The 17,441-nt window shown below is 33.6% G+C and overlaps 1 protein-coding gene across 1 annotated transcript in view; it reads left to right on the plus strand.

The window, feature by feature from the left end:
- The window catches only part of SPAG16 (sperm associated antigen 16), a 694,984-nt gene that overhangs the window by 80,792 nt on the left and 596,751 nt on the right, over positions 1–17,441 (plus strand). The window contains exon 10 of the mRNA XM_036254344.1: positions 11,467–11,594. Within this exon, the coding sequence (XP_036110237.1) occupies positions 11,467–11,594 (128 nt within the window). The remainder of the gene's footprint in view (positions 1–11,466; positions 11,595–17,441) is intronic.

Genomic DNA, 17,441 nt, shown 5'->3' on the forward strand with positions numbered 1-17,441 from the left:
AGTATGGTGGGTACCAGAGAGAAGGGAGTAGGGAGTAGTAAAAGGGTAAAGGGGAACAAATATATGGTGACGGATGATGATTTAACTTTGGGTGGTGGGCGCACAATACAATATACAGATCATGTATCATAGAAATGTACACTTGAAACCTATATGCTTTAATTAACAATGTCACATCAGCCCAGCTGGTGTGGCTCAGTGGTTGAGCATCGACCCATGCACCAAAGGTCGCTGGTTAGATTCCCAGTCAGGGCACATGCCCAGGTTGTGGGCCAGATCCCCACTGAGGGGCTTGCAGGAGGCGGCCAGTTGATGTTCTCTCTCATCGATGTTTCTCTCTCTCTCTCTCCCTTCCTCTCTCTCTAAAATCAATAAAGAAAAAAATTAAAAGAAACAAAAAACAAAGAAAAACAATGTCACACCAATGAAATTAATTTTTAAAAAGTAAAAGGTTAGAAGTGGCATATATACATCCTGTTTTAAAAGGCCACACTCATTGGGATCGTTCTTTTGAGATTATGCTCCTTGAATGAATAGCCATTTTTCTAATATAAATGGAGTCAAAGATTGAATTTCAAATGATTCTTTATCGATTTGTGTCTCCAAAGCAATGAAAGCAAGGACAATGTTGGTACTCTCCAGAGATAATTGCTGTATTAAATTATAGGAATATATTTCATGGTATCTCAACTCTAGATGTTAAAACCGAACATCTTGTCTGCTTTATAATGATTGTTTAGGAAAAATTGCTGTGGCAAATGGCTATCATTAAAATATACAGTGCAAATTTAATTTCCTTTGCTGAATATAAAATTCACCTAAGAAATAGTGCATCTTATTTTCAACTTAGTGATTTTGAGGGAAATAGTACTGAATGGAGAATAAAAGGCCTTGTCTCTTATTATGTAGTTAAATCAAACAAATAATCAAATGCTGACATAGAAAAGCAATGGGATAAAATGTATTGAAGAATAACGATTATTTCATTTAGTTATTTGGGCATTTTTCATTCATATGGAGCTCAGTGATATCACATTGCACCAATTGTCCAGGACAGAGAACAAATCTAAACACACTTGACTGCAGCAAATTATCTATTTTAATATGTTCCATCAAACAACAAGGTCACGCAGTGTATTTAGGGCCACAGCTGGCAGTCTTTGAAATATGTACCCAGACTCTCTTTATAATCCTAGCACTACTAGCTGGCTGTGTAATCTTGGACAAGTAATTTAATCTTTGTCTTTTTGAACCAGCTCACCTTCTACGTAGTCCCCTCTTTTCTTCCTATAAAAGGCAGGTATACTTCTTATTCCTCATATCCTTTATATCTTATAATTCCTATGTGCAGATCAACTTAGATGTCTGAGAACTAACCTAGTCATTCTGAAAATTACAGACAGATGTAGCTGGAAGAACATAGAATCATAAGTCCTGAGTTTTAGTCTAAGTTCTTTTATTTATCAACCATTTAGTGTTAAGTAAATTACTTAATCACATTTGCTGCAGTTTTTTTAAAAAAAATTTTATCAGTGATGTGTGTGATGTGAATAGGACTGAATTGTGCAACTGAAACAATTTTAGGGTTTTTCAGACTTGAGAGCATGAGAAGTGTCTGGCTAGTGGAATCACAGGGTCAGGAGGGAGATGCCACGGAGGTCAACACTGCTTTGTTCTGAAAGCATTTACTTCAGACCTGTATGTCAAGCAATATAGAGACTGGACATGGAGAAAATTGTGTAGTGGATAACCAGTCTGTATGTGCACAACCAATCTGTATGATTTAACGCAAATAGAATTGCTTTTACTATAATTGTATTATTTAATTATTTTAATTGTATCATGCAGTTCAACTTGACTTAAGGTCTTAGCCAGTCGAATGGCTTGTAAGTTATTTGAAGCTCAGAAATACTGATTATATGGCATTATTGATTGCATTTCTACCTGTTACCCACAACTAGCTAATCTTTATCTGAAATATTATTTCTTTCCTAACACCATTTAAGGCCAGTTTAAATACCACTCAGTTCTTTTATTTTTCTGGGAACATTTGCATTAGCCACCAGTAGTGGCACCTTTGGGCTAAATCGTTTACATTTCTTGGAAGTTTCAGGTTTTTCATTCTCAGGATAGTGCCAAATACTATGCAAAAATTAAATCTCTCGTAGCTTAAAGATTTTGATGAAAAGTACGAAGTTTAGAGTCATACAGCTCATGCCTGTCTCCCACTAACCTGGGAACCTTGGGCAAATTAATTTCTCTGACCTTTGATTTTATTATCTATAAAATCAGGATTACAATACCCCCTTTAAATAACTTTCATTAGAGTTAAACAATAAAATGTCTGCATAATGTTTAGTCATAGCAAGGGGATAACTTGAGAGATTGCTTGCTGGAATTTGGCAAGCAAGGTTGTTTTTTTTTGTTTTTTTTATCCTATTATAATTATTTTTAAGCTTGGGTAGACTGCTGAAGGTTTGATTTTTCTGATTTGTGTGTGTGTGTGTGTGTGTGTGTGTGTGTGTGCTCTTCTGTATTATTTTATGGGTAAATATTGTGATATGCTGTCATGGGCATTATTCTTAAACTTTTGCATTCAATATTTTGAGGCAATATGCAGAAATATTGGAATTGTTTTATCTTCCTAATGAATTAAAGTTATTAATACCATGGATATTTTTTACTTGTTTTAGACCTTTGTATTAAAGTCTTATATTATTCTAGCCAGATAAGATATCTTTTAGGTGTTTGCTTGGTAATTTTTTTTTTCTTTTACTGTTTTTGTGTCCGTATATTTTAGTTCTGAATCTTGAAGAGCAAATGCGTGAATTTTGCTGTTTCTTCCTGACAGCCTATTTATTTTGAAGAGAGCAGTTAGTCTTCTTATAGTCAATGAAATAGACTATATTGGGATAAAGTTTACGATCTGATTTTATTTTTATTTGTCCTTGTCACATTGTCATAAATTAGACTTTGGTAAATGCTGAAACATTAAAATGTTTGGATTCTTATTAATACAGAACATTGATGGTGAGATCCACAGACGAAGGAGGCATAAGCCTCTGTTGTGCAGATGCAGAGAGTGCTGGATCTCTGACTCCGAGCCATCCGAGGCCACTGCTAAACAACCGGCAGACTGTGGGGGTGGGGTATGGAATTCCTACAAAGGCAATTTATATCAAACGGGGTGCATGTAACTGTGCAGATAGTATAGTATATCGAATGAATTTTACCTGCACAGATTGTGTTCCGTCACTCCTAATTGACACCCACAGCCATCATTTTTAGGCACAATTACTAGAGATTGGCCGGCATCGCATTCTAGTCCTTTCTTAAAAGTTAGATACAAAGCAAAATCCTGATTGTATTTGGGGGAGATATCTTGTTTGTTGGAGTTTTGTATCAGGAGTCTTATAAAGATTTAAGAAAAACAAATGAGTGCATTTTTATTTTGTAATTATTTTATGTCAAGGCACTGTGACTCTAGTAAACAAGGTATTTGAGCTATTTTGTTGTCCTAATACAGCCATATGGACAAAGTAATAATAAAAATAAAATAATAATAATAGGCAAAAGAAAATATGAGATACACCAATGCAACAATATATGTGAAAGGTCTTTGTAAACTTTATAATGCCCTAATAATGAGTACTGTTCTCACTGACGGAGAAATTGCATCAGTGTGGCTTCGTTTGTTGTTGGAGCCTGTAAACATGAAAGTGATGGTACCTAGTGTTTACAAAGTATTCACCCACTTCCTAAGCTCTGATCAGAAGGAACAGTTCTCTTTAGGTACCTGTAAACTCTGTGAGGTCATATTTACCATATCCCTGTATTCCCAGGCATCTAGCACAATTAATACATTGTGCATATTAGTACATTGTTCTGAATGAATTAAATAGAAACCATGTGACTGTTCTGTAAATTTCTGCTTTATTTCCACTTTGTGAGTGGGGGATGAAGCTAAGATGAAGAAGGAGTCATTTAATTATTATCCATTTTCTGAATACTCTTAGGAAACTTCAATTAAACCCTTAGTTCTAAATAATCCCAACTAAAAATATTTAGCAAGTTTAATAAGTTATAAATCAGAAATAGGGATAGAAAATTGGCAATCAATCTATAACTTTGGCCCTCCTTCTGTTGACATTCCTCAAAATTAAATAATTATTCTGTAAGTTTATCAACATTTAGAATTCATTCTAATTCACCTAAAAATGTATTCTCCATTTTTATTTTTGAACCACACTAAACTCCTTATGTGTTGGAACATGCCATGTTCACCCCCTCCTTCAGGTCTGTGACCTTCCTGTCCTCTTTGCCCAGAATGCTCTTCTCCTAAATATCCTTATTGTCAACTCCACCACTGTCTTCAGCTCTTCGCTCAGATGTCACCTAGGCTTACCAGGTCACTTTGTGTACCTTTTCACAACCATTTCCCACAACACACTGTCTTCCTGCCCAGTACGCCCCCAGTCCCTCTGACTCTGCTCTTTTTCTTTCTTTTCATAGTAGCTTTTGCGTTCTGCTATTTTATGCGACTTACTTATTGTTTATTGTTTATATAATGTCTTCCCAATATACTTTAAACTACCTGTGGGCCAGGATGTTTGTTTTTCTGTTTGCACTTGGTATAGTGCCTGGTAAATTAAGATTATTGATACATATTTGTCAAATGACTCATTGAAAAACCCCAACATTTGGCTCCCTTTGCAACAAAAAAAGTACTGTCTTTAACATGGGGATTTTGTCCATATGATTATCATTCTGCTGATTGGAATTGTGCGTCAACTGGCAGTTTCAGTGAGAAGCAGATGGATCCCTCAGCTTCTACCGCCGTCACCACCCCACTGTCTTCACGGTACTGACTTGTATGCATCGGAATTGACATTCGCATTTCTGCTTTTGTTTTTCTTACATTAAAGTGAAGGGAAAAGTTAATTACATATTGTACTCATGTCTTTACTAAAAGGTGGAATATGGGAGTCAAGAAGGAGCAAAAAAGTTATATATTTACTAAAAAAGTGGAGATAAGTTTATGTCTGTGTTATTTATGAAGTGGAAATTTAATCTATATATTAAATGTCTAAAATGTATATCTTTCATTACCCACCTATTAATTCATTTGAATTATCTTTCTGATACCTCACCTTTGAATGTCTGACCCTGTTCTACATAGTCCCAATTGCATCCTTCTTTAAAATTCAAAGGTGAGAAGGGTCATTGAAGCATATAATGACAAAAAGAAGATAAATATTGCAGAAGATACTGCTAACAGCGCGTACCTTGAGTAACTCAAAGTAGAAGTTAGTTTTTTTTACGGTGGAGCCTCATGACGTCGTAAGTTATCAAGCTGCGAGCAGACTATCCTCGTGAACGTCCATGAGCTGAGATGGTGTCACTTTAGGCGCAGGCTTGCACTTCTGTCTGGACATGTAAAGCAAACAGAGGCCAGGGCAGAAGTATTAGGCCAGTCCCCTTGGCCCCATTCATGCAAATAACTTATCCTTGCTACAACAGTTTCCTATCACCGAGGAATGGAAGCAGATGAAACCAGTGAGGAGATATAGCAATAATTATCCATGCGTTCTATCCACAAAAATGAATCCTAAAATCCTTGCCATTTCCTGAATAATGCCATAACTCAAATAGATGAAGTGGAAATTGGTGATTTGGTAAATCTGTCGAAAACAGGGCCGCCGATCACCCACGCTGCCCCATTGTTGACTCTTGCAAGAAGCGTCGTCAGGTGCTGCTTCATTATGGTGCCACGTTCTGAGCCTGCCTGTGCTTTCCAACCGTCTCATCATTGCATTCTCCCTCTCCTCCACCGTGTTCGAGTCTGCAGCACTCTCATGCGCTTACAACAGTGTTAAACACAAGTTGTGATGTGCTGCATAGCAATATTTTACATGTAATATATAATTGATACTTGTTAGATATTTACATTATTGCGTAACAAGCTTTATCTAAAGGTAAAATTGGATGACTTAATTTTTATTAAATTACACATTAATTTAATAGCACTAAACTCAGGATATGATAGCTGAGTTAAGTGTTGCAATTTCAATTACAAAAATGCATGTTTATTCTTAATGTTGGAAGCCCGCCAACTTGAGAATATATTAGGCAGGGAGTGCAACTGGACAGCTCATCAATTCCACAGTTTCTAGCTGGTCAGTTGTATCTTCAGGCAAATTTAACCTCTGTAGGACTTATTCTTGGTCTCTACTTCATAGAGTTCACACAGTTGTTTATTTTAAGTGAAAATCACCACGAGAGAGCTATAATCCAAGTGTCATTTAAATTTCTGTACCTATCAATTTTAGCTTAAATGCTGCTAAGTGAGGATAATTAATGAAGGCTTAGAAAGCATTCATTTTCAAATAAAACTGCTTGTGGAGAATTGCCTTACTTTACAAACCTAGATTGTTTTTTCCTGGCAAACATCCAATTCATTGACTTCTGTCATGTTTCAATTAACTGCTTCCATTTTTGTGTCAAATAGAATTTAAAAAGATGTTATAACCATTTTCTTCCAATAGTGAACTGACCTGTTTTAAAACCACTGGGAAAATAAACAGCTATATTATAATAACTGTGCATAAGCAATAACTACATACTGTATGAGTTACCCCGTGGCCTCCTTGTATTCTTCGTGGGTTTTGATTAGCATCTGTTCAGGCTCCTGAGTACCGGGGGAGCCACCGGAGGACGGCTTCCAGAGGAGGTGAAGGGTACGCAACCAGCTGTGTTTGAAAATGCAGAAATGATTACAAAGTGAAATAAAAAGCATGCAGAGTTAGTTACTTAGTATTTTGACACACTTTCTTCTGGTTGCACATTTGTAGATAGATAGATAGATAGATAGATAGATAGATGAAAGGTAGACCACACATATGTCCTCTATATTATATGAACATTTTTCTATGTTCATAAATATTCTTTGTTAATATAATAATTTATAGCTAAATAGTGTCTCATTACGTGGATGCATGGTGTTCTAGAATTCAATTAATGTCTTTTTTTATTGGAATTTATGTGTTTTAAGTACCATAGATACTGATCCATAGATATTCTTATATATACACCCTAGCAGATTAGTCTGAATATTTCCTTAGGACACATTTTTAGAAATAGACTTACTGATAGAGGGCATTTAGTCATTTTTTAATATGTTTGGTACATATGACCAAATTTATTAATTGAATGTTTAGATCAATTTATATTACTGCATACAATGTAGGAGAGTACCTGTATCGATGCCTTTCACCAATTTCCTCATTTGAAAATATAGTTTACCAATTTTCAAATGAATAACATGTCTTTCGTTATTTTAATTTGTATTCATTAATTATTAGTGAGATTGTATCTTTTTACGTGTTTGCTGACTACTTTATGGGTGACTTGTATATCCATAATCTCTACCTTTTCTTTTAAAGAGTTAACTTTTTAATGATTTATTTAAGAATTTCTTTGTATGTAATTATACTATTACTTTAACATACCAATATTTTTCCTGGTAATTTTTAATTTGCATTTTATAAACTTAAAAAATATGTAATAAAATATTACTTTTTTACTTCATAATTTCTTACTTAATATGTTTAGAAAGGGCTTCCATATTTCAAGATTATATAAATATTTACTTATATTTACTTTCTGATTTTTTATGATATCCTTTTTTAAAAAAAACATGGAACTCTAATACATCTGGAATTAATTAGGGAGCAGAATAAGATGCAATAGTCTACCATTTCTTCCCAAACAGTTAAACCAGTTTTCACAGCTTTTATTAAATAATCCATATTGAGTCTTCTGGAGACTTCAGTCATCAAAAATGTAGACTTACCCCTCTAAGGAAGTCAACAACATGGAACTGCATCACAGGCAAAGAGATCTGTTAAAAATCTAAGAGAAGTTAGCCCTGGCCGGTTTGGCTCAGCAGTTGGAGCATTGGCCTGTGGACCAGAGAGTCCTGGGTTCAGTTCCCTCTAGGGGCATATACCAAAAAAAAAAAAAAAAAAATCTAAGAGAAGTTATGAATCTACTCATCATTCCCTATATTTTTAAGTCAAGCAATTTTTGATGTCTGCTCTATTAGTTTATGGAACAAATAAGCAGGTTAGTCTAGAAATATATTTTAAGAATATAATGAACTAGAAGATTTCCAAGTGATAGTTTATTAAATATACATTTCATTTTGTTAGCCTCTTTGCTTTAGCCTAATTTGATATGGGTCAAAGAATGGGTCAGTGATAGCTTTAAAATGCACTAAAACTACTTTGTGTGATATAATCCTATAGAGTAGAAATTTTAAAGCATAATTAGAACTTTAGGGGTATTACATCATAAATTCTTAAATACATGTGAAGACAGCATTTTCCAAGTATAATTCTCATGTCAACTTAGGCCACAGTAATGCAAACAAACATAAAGGTCAAGAAACTGAACCAATACATCGGTAAGCAAGGCTCTCCCTGACTCACTCTCGTGTTCATACTTAGACTGTGAATGTCGGTTAGCTCAATCAAGTCTTGCTGATAATGTCAGCTGTCAGTCATTCCTAGGTAGTGATGCATGAAGTTTGTCAGCAGGCGATGGACCACTGGAGTGATGAATGAAATAATGAGGGCACAGAAGCCTGAGCTAAACTTCTCTATCTCTGATCGTTTCCTCTTCACAGGGGGGATTTAAGACAAGGAGAGAAACACTACATTGAAAAATGCATTTTAATGTAGTTATTTAATTCTCTGTCTTAAAACATCTTTTAAACTTGTATTTAAAAAAATTTAATTAAATGACCAATGATTAATCATCATTATATCCCAACTGTGGTCAGTATAAACAGTGTTAGCTGCTGCAACAGGTAAGCCCCTGAATCCCGAGTGCTTTTTCAGTGAAGGTTCCTCCTTAACTTGGTGGTGGTGTGATTCCTCTGTGAGGCTGTCCCCTATTTAGTGACATGGATGTGGGCAGCCATGCTGTTACTACACCATCAGGACATATTTCTAAAGTCATTGTGGTGGAGGAAGAGAAATGGTGAACAATGCCGGGTCTTTAAAGGCGAGGACTGGAAGTTTACATCATTTCCACTCACTTCCTGTTTTTAGAACGTAATCACTTTAACTCAATTTAACTGCAAGGAGGGCTGGGAAATGCAGAAGAGGTCTTCACAGTCTCTGTGACGTCTACCAAACTTGTTTTATTTTGAATTGTCATTTAAATCTAGGCTTTTACCCATATCATATCATAGGTTGTGTTGCTTCTGCAAGGACGGCTGTGTTTAGCTGGGATTGCCGTTAGTAGACCTTTGCTGATCTTGTAAATCTTCTTTTAAATAGTTGTTCAGTTATTATTACATTTTCCTATATTTTTATCAGTGACACTAAGTAGGCTGTAGTTGATTAAGTTTTATTAAACCTACTTGATTAGATTTTATTACATGCCTTATTGTATTACTTTTATATAATGATTGGTTTAACAGTGCTTGTAGAAATTACTGTAGATAATAAATTTATGGTTCTAGATATTTCCACGTAGTCAAAAATTATATAAGTCTGGGCTCTGATCTACCTTTCTGTATTTTCCAACATGACAGTTTTGAACTCAAGCTACATTATTAAAATGAAGTATCAGTACAACAATAGGAAAATGGGCAAAAAGCACAAATATGCAGTTCAGAAAAGTGAAGTACAAAAATAAATAAGAAACACAGAAGTAGTTTAACCCAATCAGTGAATTTAAGAAACATAAATGAATACAGTTTTATATATGAATTAGCAAAAATTTTTTCCATAGAGTTCTTACCTTATAGATATAATTTTTGTCTACGGTGTTCTCATATGCAAGGGCCACAAGGAGGGGATTTTGTCTGTTTTGTTCAGTGATATTTTGTAGGAACTGAAACCTGTGCCTGTCATGAAATAGATACTCAATAATAAATGTCAGTTAAATAATTACTGAGTGGATTATTTTAAATAGGACTGTTTGTGTGTGCACATGCCCACGTGCACAGGTAACAAAGATGTAATGAGCTGCACCCAGTAATATACGACTGGCTGGAGTATAAATTTGTACAATATTTCTGAAGAACAATTAATGAGGTATATTTTTGTTAAATTCTATTCAAACTATTATGTATTTATACTTCTAGAACTGTGCTTTAGGGATATAATCAGTGAAGTGCAGATTTACAGACAGACTACTACTCTGTTTGTAGTATTGATAATTATAAAAGAGAAAAATAACCAAATGTGAAATAAAATATGGTATTTATCATTCTTTCAAAGCAGAGTAAATAATGTGAAAATGCTAAATGAAAACTGGAGGATGGATAATAGAGTATGATCTCCATTTGGTAAAACTGAGAAAAAAAGGCACATAAATTATTAAACCATTGTTATTAGTAATTATAACTGGATGGTGAGAATAAGATCCCTTTTATTTTTCTTTGTAGTGTTAGGAAATGCATAAAATTTCTGTATGAATATGTATTACTTTATTAATTGCAAAATATTTTATTCATAAATTTTTTCTGCTCTGAGCATATGTTAAAGCATCTATTGCAATGCAGTCTCTATGAAGACAAGTCTTTTTATCTGCTTGGTACATTGGTGGGTTCCTCATGCCAAGAGTAATGATAAGTGTTTTTTGAATAAATGAATGAGCACACAAATGAATGATATGCCTCCATCTTTAAAGGCAATTTAAAACCATTAAATGTAAGAGGATTAAATACTTCCTTTTCTTGTAGAATTGAGCAATTAACTCATCATTAAGTGTTAATTAAGTGCCTATTTATATCTTATCTTCTTCCACTGAGGAGAGACTATCGTCCAGTGGACTGAAAATATCTGTGATCTCTGGTTAGAGTTTGCTTGGTGGGGAGGGAGTTGACCAACACATGGCACACGTGGATTCTAATGAATGTGAGATTTAAAATAATTGTGACAGAAATCTTTTACTTTTGGTAAGTGCCTTTAAGTTAGCCCCGTGTCCTCAGATTTAAAAGAAGAAAATCATAATTAATTAATTAGCAAATGGTATTATTTTGCTACTCAATGACAGTGTTTTTAGTTTATCATTTATGGAGTACAAGGGGAGTATAAGAATAATCACAGATTTTGCTAACATTACTGTTGGGAATGGGAAGCTCACTGAAAAAGTGTGATTGAATAATATCAGACAACACTATATTGTGCTTCCTGTATTCAATATGGGAATGGTTTCAAATAATTTTTATCATGCAACATTCAGTTTAGAGGTATGCAAATAGACGTGTGCCTTATTTAAAAAATGTATTTTTTGCATATTTTCTCAAAACTAAAAGAAAGGTCTTAAGGCAAGCCTTGAAGAAATATAATAATAATGTTTATGTTGTAATTTAGTATTAAATAAGACAATATTAATGTGTACAGTGATAAGGTTATTTTACACAGAGCTTTTGCTTTATTTTTTCTATAGGATTCAGAATTTCCCATATATATGCAACCAAATCCAAACCAGTATTTCTATAAAGAAAATGATTGTCCAGCAAAATTCGACTACACGCCGAATACCATATTTAGACTTCATGAACTTCCAGTGAGCTGGTAGGATTCTTGATGTCTTTTAATGCCTTTGAGACTTATTGTCATGTCTAATGTGGTACTCTTATAGACACTTATGGTTGAAGTAGTTCACTCGTAGCCTGTTTCCAAACTGCTCATCATAACAGTGAAAGAATCTACTTATAGCTCCTGCAAGAATCTTAAAACTAATTGGTTGAGGCACTTGGCGACAGTACCTCTTTAAGTGCCCTACTGTTTGTATTTATTATAGAGGTTGCAGTTCTGGCTTAACATAAAGAACAAGTCATTTTTAGAGAGGTTTGTATGATTTATTCTAAAGATAGGATCTTAGCAACTATGCAATTTGTTTGTTTACTTTACTTACAAATTTGCCTTTTTATCAAAATTTTTTTTATCAGAACAAATCATTAATTTTATTTGTTTTAACGGCCATAGTTTTGCTAACCATAATCACATTGGTTTAAAGACAAAACTTATTTCTTGGTATTTATTTAAAAAGCATTATTTTATGAATCCGCATATTTGTATTCAGAAAACATTTTAAATTTTGTAAAATTCTTAGTATTCAGAGTTTTTGAGGAAAAGGTTTCTGTGGAGAGTCTATAAATATGCATTCTGTCATATAGTTCTGTGGTACTTTTGTAGATTGTCATGGGTATATTATTTTGATTACAGTTTAGGTAAGTAATATTACTTTCTTGCATTTGTTCATATAATCCCAAGTTTATGTCATCAATTTTTAAGAACTGTAACATTGCACAAAAATGTATGTCAAACATTATGTAATTTCTCCTGTCATGCTTAATGAGGACAAATGTCTTAGAATAGGATGTTAACCAACTGTTAATACCTTACATGCATTTACCTGTGATGAGTATTTTGTTTTCATTTGCAGTTTGCTTTTGATGACTATGTGTAAGTTACTTTCTAAACCCTATCTGTTCGGTTATTTCCCTGTAGCAATAATATTGTCTGTGGTACCTTATCTCAGAGCATGGCAGATATGATCTTATCCACTGTGATCAAAACCAGTAGGTTAATGAATTGAAAAGTTCTGTTAGTAAAGAGGACCATAAAAATGGATGCATTCACACCTTTAGTATTCTATTTTGACTTACCAGTGCATTTGCATTTCCATGCCTGTCTTCTGATATAAGGCCGTGGACTTTTCTTTAAGTAACTCTTGATTGTAATTCCACACCGTATTTCTTGCACAAACTATACCAGTAATGCATCATCTACAATTTCAGTTTTGTTGATTCTTTAATCCGAAACAAGAACTTCAGTCACTCAGCAGATTATCTTCCTAACTTTCCAAAGCATTAATTTAATTGTTACGGACAGCAGTATTCCTTGTCACAGTCATATTTCATCACCTTGATTAATCTTAAATTACATTACAGTAGCAAACACAACTGAATTATAAGGAGATGAGGAACAAACTCCTTTAACTCTTTGTGATCCTGGACCTTGGCTGGAGGGAGCTGCCTGTGCTGGGCTACTTGGTTGCCCTCTGAAAGCTCTGAGCAGTGTGGTTCAGTGAGTAGGGCTAGTGTGTTTTACAGACAGAATGGGAAATGTTGGTCGGTGAATCCAACAACTAAGTGAAGGGAAAAGCTTGTATTAAATGAAAATGTAGAGAAAAGAAAGAAGGAAACATTTGTAACTCTTAGTCAAAGACAAAATATGGATTTTAGATTAATTTATTTTTAGCCTTTGGAAATACAGCTGCCCTGGTAACTATCCCTGCAACCCAGGAAATAATTGTATCTGCCACAATCTTCACTAGCTAGCCCATTAGGAGAGAAGACTCTGGTATTATGAGTTAGGCAGTAAAAAAGAAAACAAAAACAAAAAATCACTAGTAGAAAGAATAAACACTAATTTTTTTAGAGTAAAATACCTCAAAGGAAGATTAAGCTGTGACTTGGGGACAACTCATTGACCTGGGCCTTTTCGTCCTTGTCTTCATTTCCAATTATTCACAGTTTCTGCTTCCTTATCCTGCTATTTTTGTTGGCATGTTTTTGTTTCTTTTATTTCTCTCCAACCTGTTTTATCTTACTTCTTTCTCTGTATTCATGTTCTGTACTACCAAGCCTTAACTAGCCATTATATAAAATTCCGTTGTAAATTTTTAGTGTTTCCTCAAATAATTTCCTATTTTCTATTCTTAATATAAAAACCAAATCAACGCTTCCTTCATCCTGCATACACACACAGAGGCTAGGTACTTTATAGGTTTTTAATATAATGCTTATTGACTAAATTATGTTTCTTTAAGGCATGAAAAAAAGTTTTTGTTTTATAATGACTGTGAATTTATTTATTTATTTTTGTTTCTCTGACCACCAATAAAAATCAAGTCCTTCTGCTATGGTATAGAGGTTCCTTAACTTCATCATAATATCAATAATAGTAATGACAGTGATAATGAAAGAGCATCAGTAATAACAATGAACTGTGTTTTGCTAAATGTCTATAAATGCCCAGATTTGGCTACTTGGACACTACCTTTGACCTTTGTATTTCTGCTAAGCAGTTATGATTTCCCCCATTCTCTCTCTTTCTCTCAAACACACACACACATGCACACACACATTCCTCTACCCTACTACACACACAGCCATTCACACACACAAATGAGGCTCAGAAGTCTTGAAAATTACAGAGATTTTATATCAGGTCTGGTTAACTCAAGAGCAAACTATCAAATAATAAGCTACACATTATTTAAATAAAAATAGTAAGGAAATAGTCTCTACTTTTACAATTGGGCATATAATTTTGCCAGTAATGTACAACTTTATGACCTATGCATTTAACCAAATTACTTTTTTTTTTTTCCCTGACAAGCATGGCCTAGGAAAATTGCTTTAAACTTAAATATTAAAATAATTAATTATATTTGTTTAAGTGCAGAACTTATAAATTATATGTCCTTTCTTTGGAAAAACAGATTTATTAAAATATATTTTTGCCACATTTTTCTAATAAGGGTATAATAAAATAAATGAATATTAAATTTTATATAATTTAAAAATTCCTAATGTCTTACTAATTTTTTTGAATTATCAAAGGTAAAGATCTTAGAGTTTCATGAATCTTAAAGAATATTACCCTTAGGAGGATAACAATTACATATAAATACAAATATTTGTAATCATTACTTATCAGTAGTGGACAGAATAATTTAAAACATTTTCTATAATATAAAGATATTAGTTTTGTTTTGTAATTTACTATCTCCTGGTTTGGTAGCTTTCTTTCAAAGTACTCACTATTCAGTTAACTTTCATTAAATAATGATACTATTTATGCCATTAACTTTTAAAAAGTAAGAGGTACAGGAATTTACAGTAAATGTAAACATACATTTTAATGACCTATTTATCTTGTTGGGTGTGCTCCATGAATAGATAGATCATCTCATTAGGAGAGTAGATCTTGAATATATTTCAGATTATCTTTAGTGCCCTTACATGTATCTGTCTGCAGCTTTAAGTTAAGTTTTTTAGACTTTGTGGGCTTGTTAGCAGCTGTCATCTTCTAGGTGTTCTGATTTGTATTTTGGATCAACTTACAACTAACATTATAGAAAGGGCTTTTCATTGGTCACAGATGATGCACAAAGCATTTTCAATTCCAGTATTTTATAGACTCAGAGAGAGACCTGTAGTTGCCCTTCTGGGTTATACTGTTTTTTTTATTCTATTTTAATTATCTAGATCCATAGTAATAACCACAGTGACCTACAAGAAGACATTGTTGGACATATTAAAATTATATATAGCAATTATGTGCAGTACCATCAATGCATAATAATCCCACCTATTAAATAAGGTTGATAAAAATGAAACTATACTTGTCTCTCTTAGGACATAGTTTCAGTTTTTGAAAACAACAAGTTATTCAGTTTTTGCATAAAACTTTTTTGGAGTATATTTCCGTGATAAGGCAAGTCAAATTTTCATAGAATGACAATGCAGTAACACTATTCCAGTAAATATAGAAGCCATCCTTCAGTCCACCTTTTGCTTAGCTACTTACTGGTATTTCCCGTTACTACTGTGTAGTAGAAGGGGATATGGAAGTTAAAGCCACTGGTGAATCTTTATAAATGCAGAATGTCAGTGAGGGTGGCTTAGGGCAAGTATCAATATACCTTTTTTCTCTTTAACAGTTTATTTAGTATTTCAGACAACATTATATTCACATATGTACTTATAATTCAGTTTGAATACTTAGAGGTAGAAAGATTTGATGAAGTATTGGTAATCACCGGTTATAGCAATTCCTGCCATTACTTAGTGGGTCGCCTCACCTAAACTCGCCATGACCTTTTCTTTAATCCATGGTAAAGTTGGTGCATATGGAACGGTATCTCATAATTTAGTTTTTTCCTATTGTTCACAATTACATGGTCAATGGGATACAAACATCAGTGCTTGTACTGATAAGTTTAGATCTTACAACCAATTGTGGCATTTTTTTATATGGCCATAACTAGGATTACATTGTCATGTTCATTTTATATTATTACATTTTTATATCAATAGTGTTTTATAATATAAAAGTAAATAAACTTTTTTATTAGTCTTATTTATACATCCAACATACATAACAATATTTATGCTCTGAACTTTCATTTAAAACTACTGACATTATTGCAAAGCGATAACTATTAACTCAGAGTACCTCATAAAATGGGATATTTTAATGTAAATATCTTGTGAGCACGTCAAACTTAGCAGATCTCAAAGCCAGTTAATTTCCTCTTTCCATTATCCCTTTCCCCCACACCCTCACCTGCTTCTTGCTCCCATTTTGTTAGTGTAACTATCATGCATGTTCACCTAAGATGATCTGTGAATTTTAAGTTCTTCTCCTTATCACTGTCACATTTAGTCAGTCACTTAACTCTGTTCATTCTATACCCCAAATGAGTTGTTCAGCCATGGATTTTTGTCAAAGACTGTCATCTGTCATTTAGGCTTCGCCAACAACTCCCTCCCTACTGGTCTCTCTCTGCCTCTAGTTTCTCCAACTCAAATGTGTCCTCCTTCTATCATATAGTAATCTTTCTAGAATGATTTATCTGTTTTTGCTTTAAAATCTTTAATTATACATCAAGCCCTCACTTGGCTCTTCCCAATCTAGCTTGAACCTATTTTTCTAGCTCTGTTGTACACCCTTGCCTCTATACTACTATGTTCTAGACTCAGTGAAATCTTTTATTCACATTTTGGCTCCTATTTCTTTTGCTTCATGCATTTACTCCATTTTATATTTGCAAATACTTAAGCAGTCTATAGAAATCTCATCTATACATGAAACCTCCTTTCTGTTATCTTGGTACTAGATGTAAGTACCAAGATATACATAATGCAGGGGCACACAAAACAAGTTCTGTTGAGTCCAGTGATTTATTTATGTGTCATTTTCTCCCATTCCTTCAACAAGGACTCTTGAGCACATATATCATGTTTCACTATGAATAACCCCTGACATAGAGGAGGTACCTAGTATGTGCTGAAGGAATGACTACATGGATTGCGTGAAAATAGTGTGTGCAGTTACAGTTCTATAGCCATCTTTTATGTTTTAATTTTTTTAAGGTTTCACATGTCATGTGTTTAATGGAAAACAAAATGTTAAATGAACAGTCTAGTAAATAAATTTTTACTATTTCTGTTTCAGATCATATAGTTTTTTCTTCAAAATCTGTACATATTCTCATGACATTTTCAAAACTAGATCTTGATATGATTTTGATCAATTAATCCTACAGGGTAAGCTCTATAGGATTCAGATTCAAATTTAGCAGCATCTTTTTTTTGAGTTTTATAGCCATCCTTTAAAAATATA

The sequence above is a fragment of the Molossus molossus genome, unplaced genomic scaffold (genome assembly GCF_014108415.1).
Source record: "Molossus molossus isolate mMolMol1 unplaced genomic scaffold, mMolMol1.p scaffold_m16_p_11, whole genome shotgun sequence".
In the NCBI taxonomy this organism is placed as follows: Eukaryota; Metazoa; Chordata; class Mammalia; order Chiroptera; family Molossidae; genus Molossus; species Molossus molossus.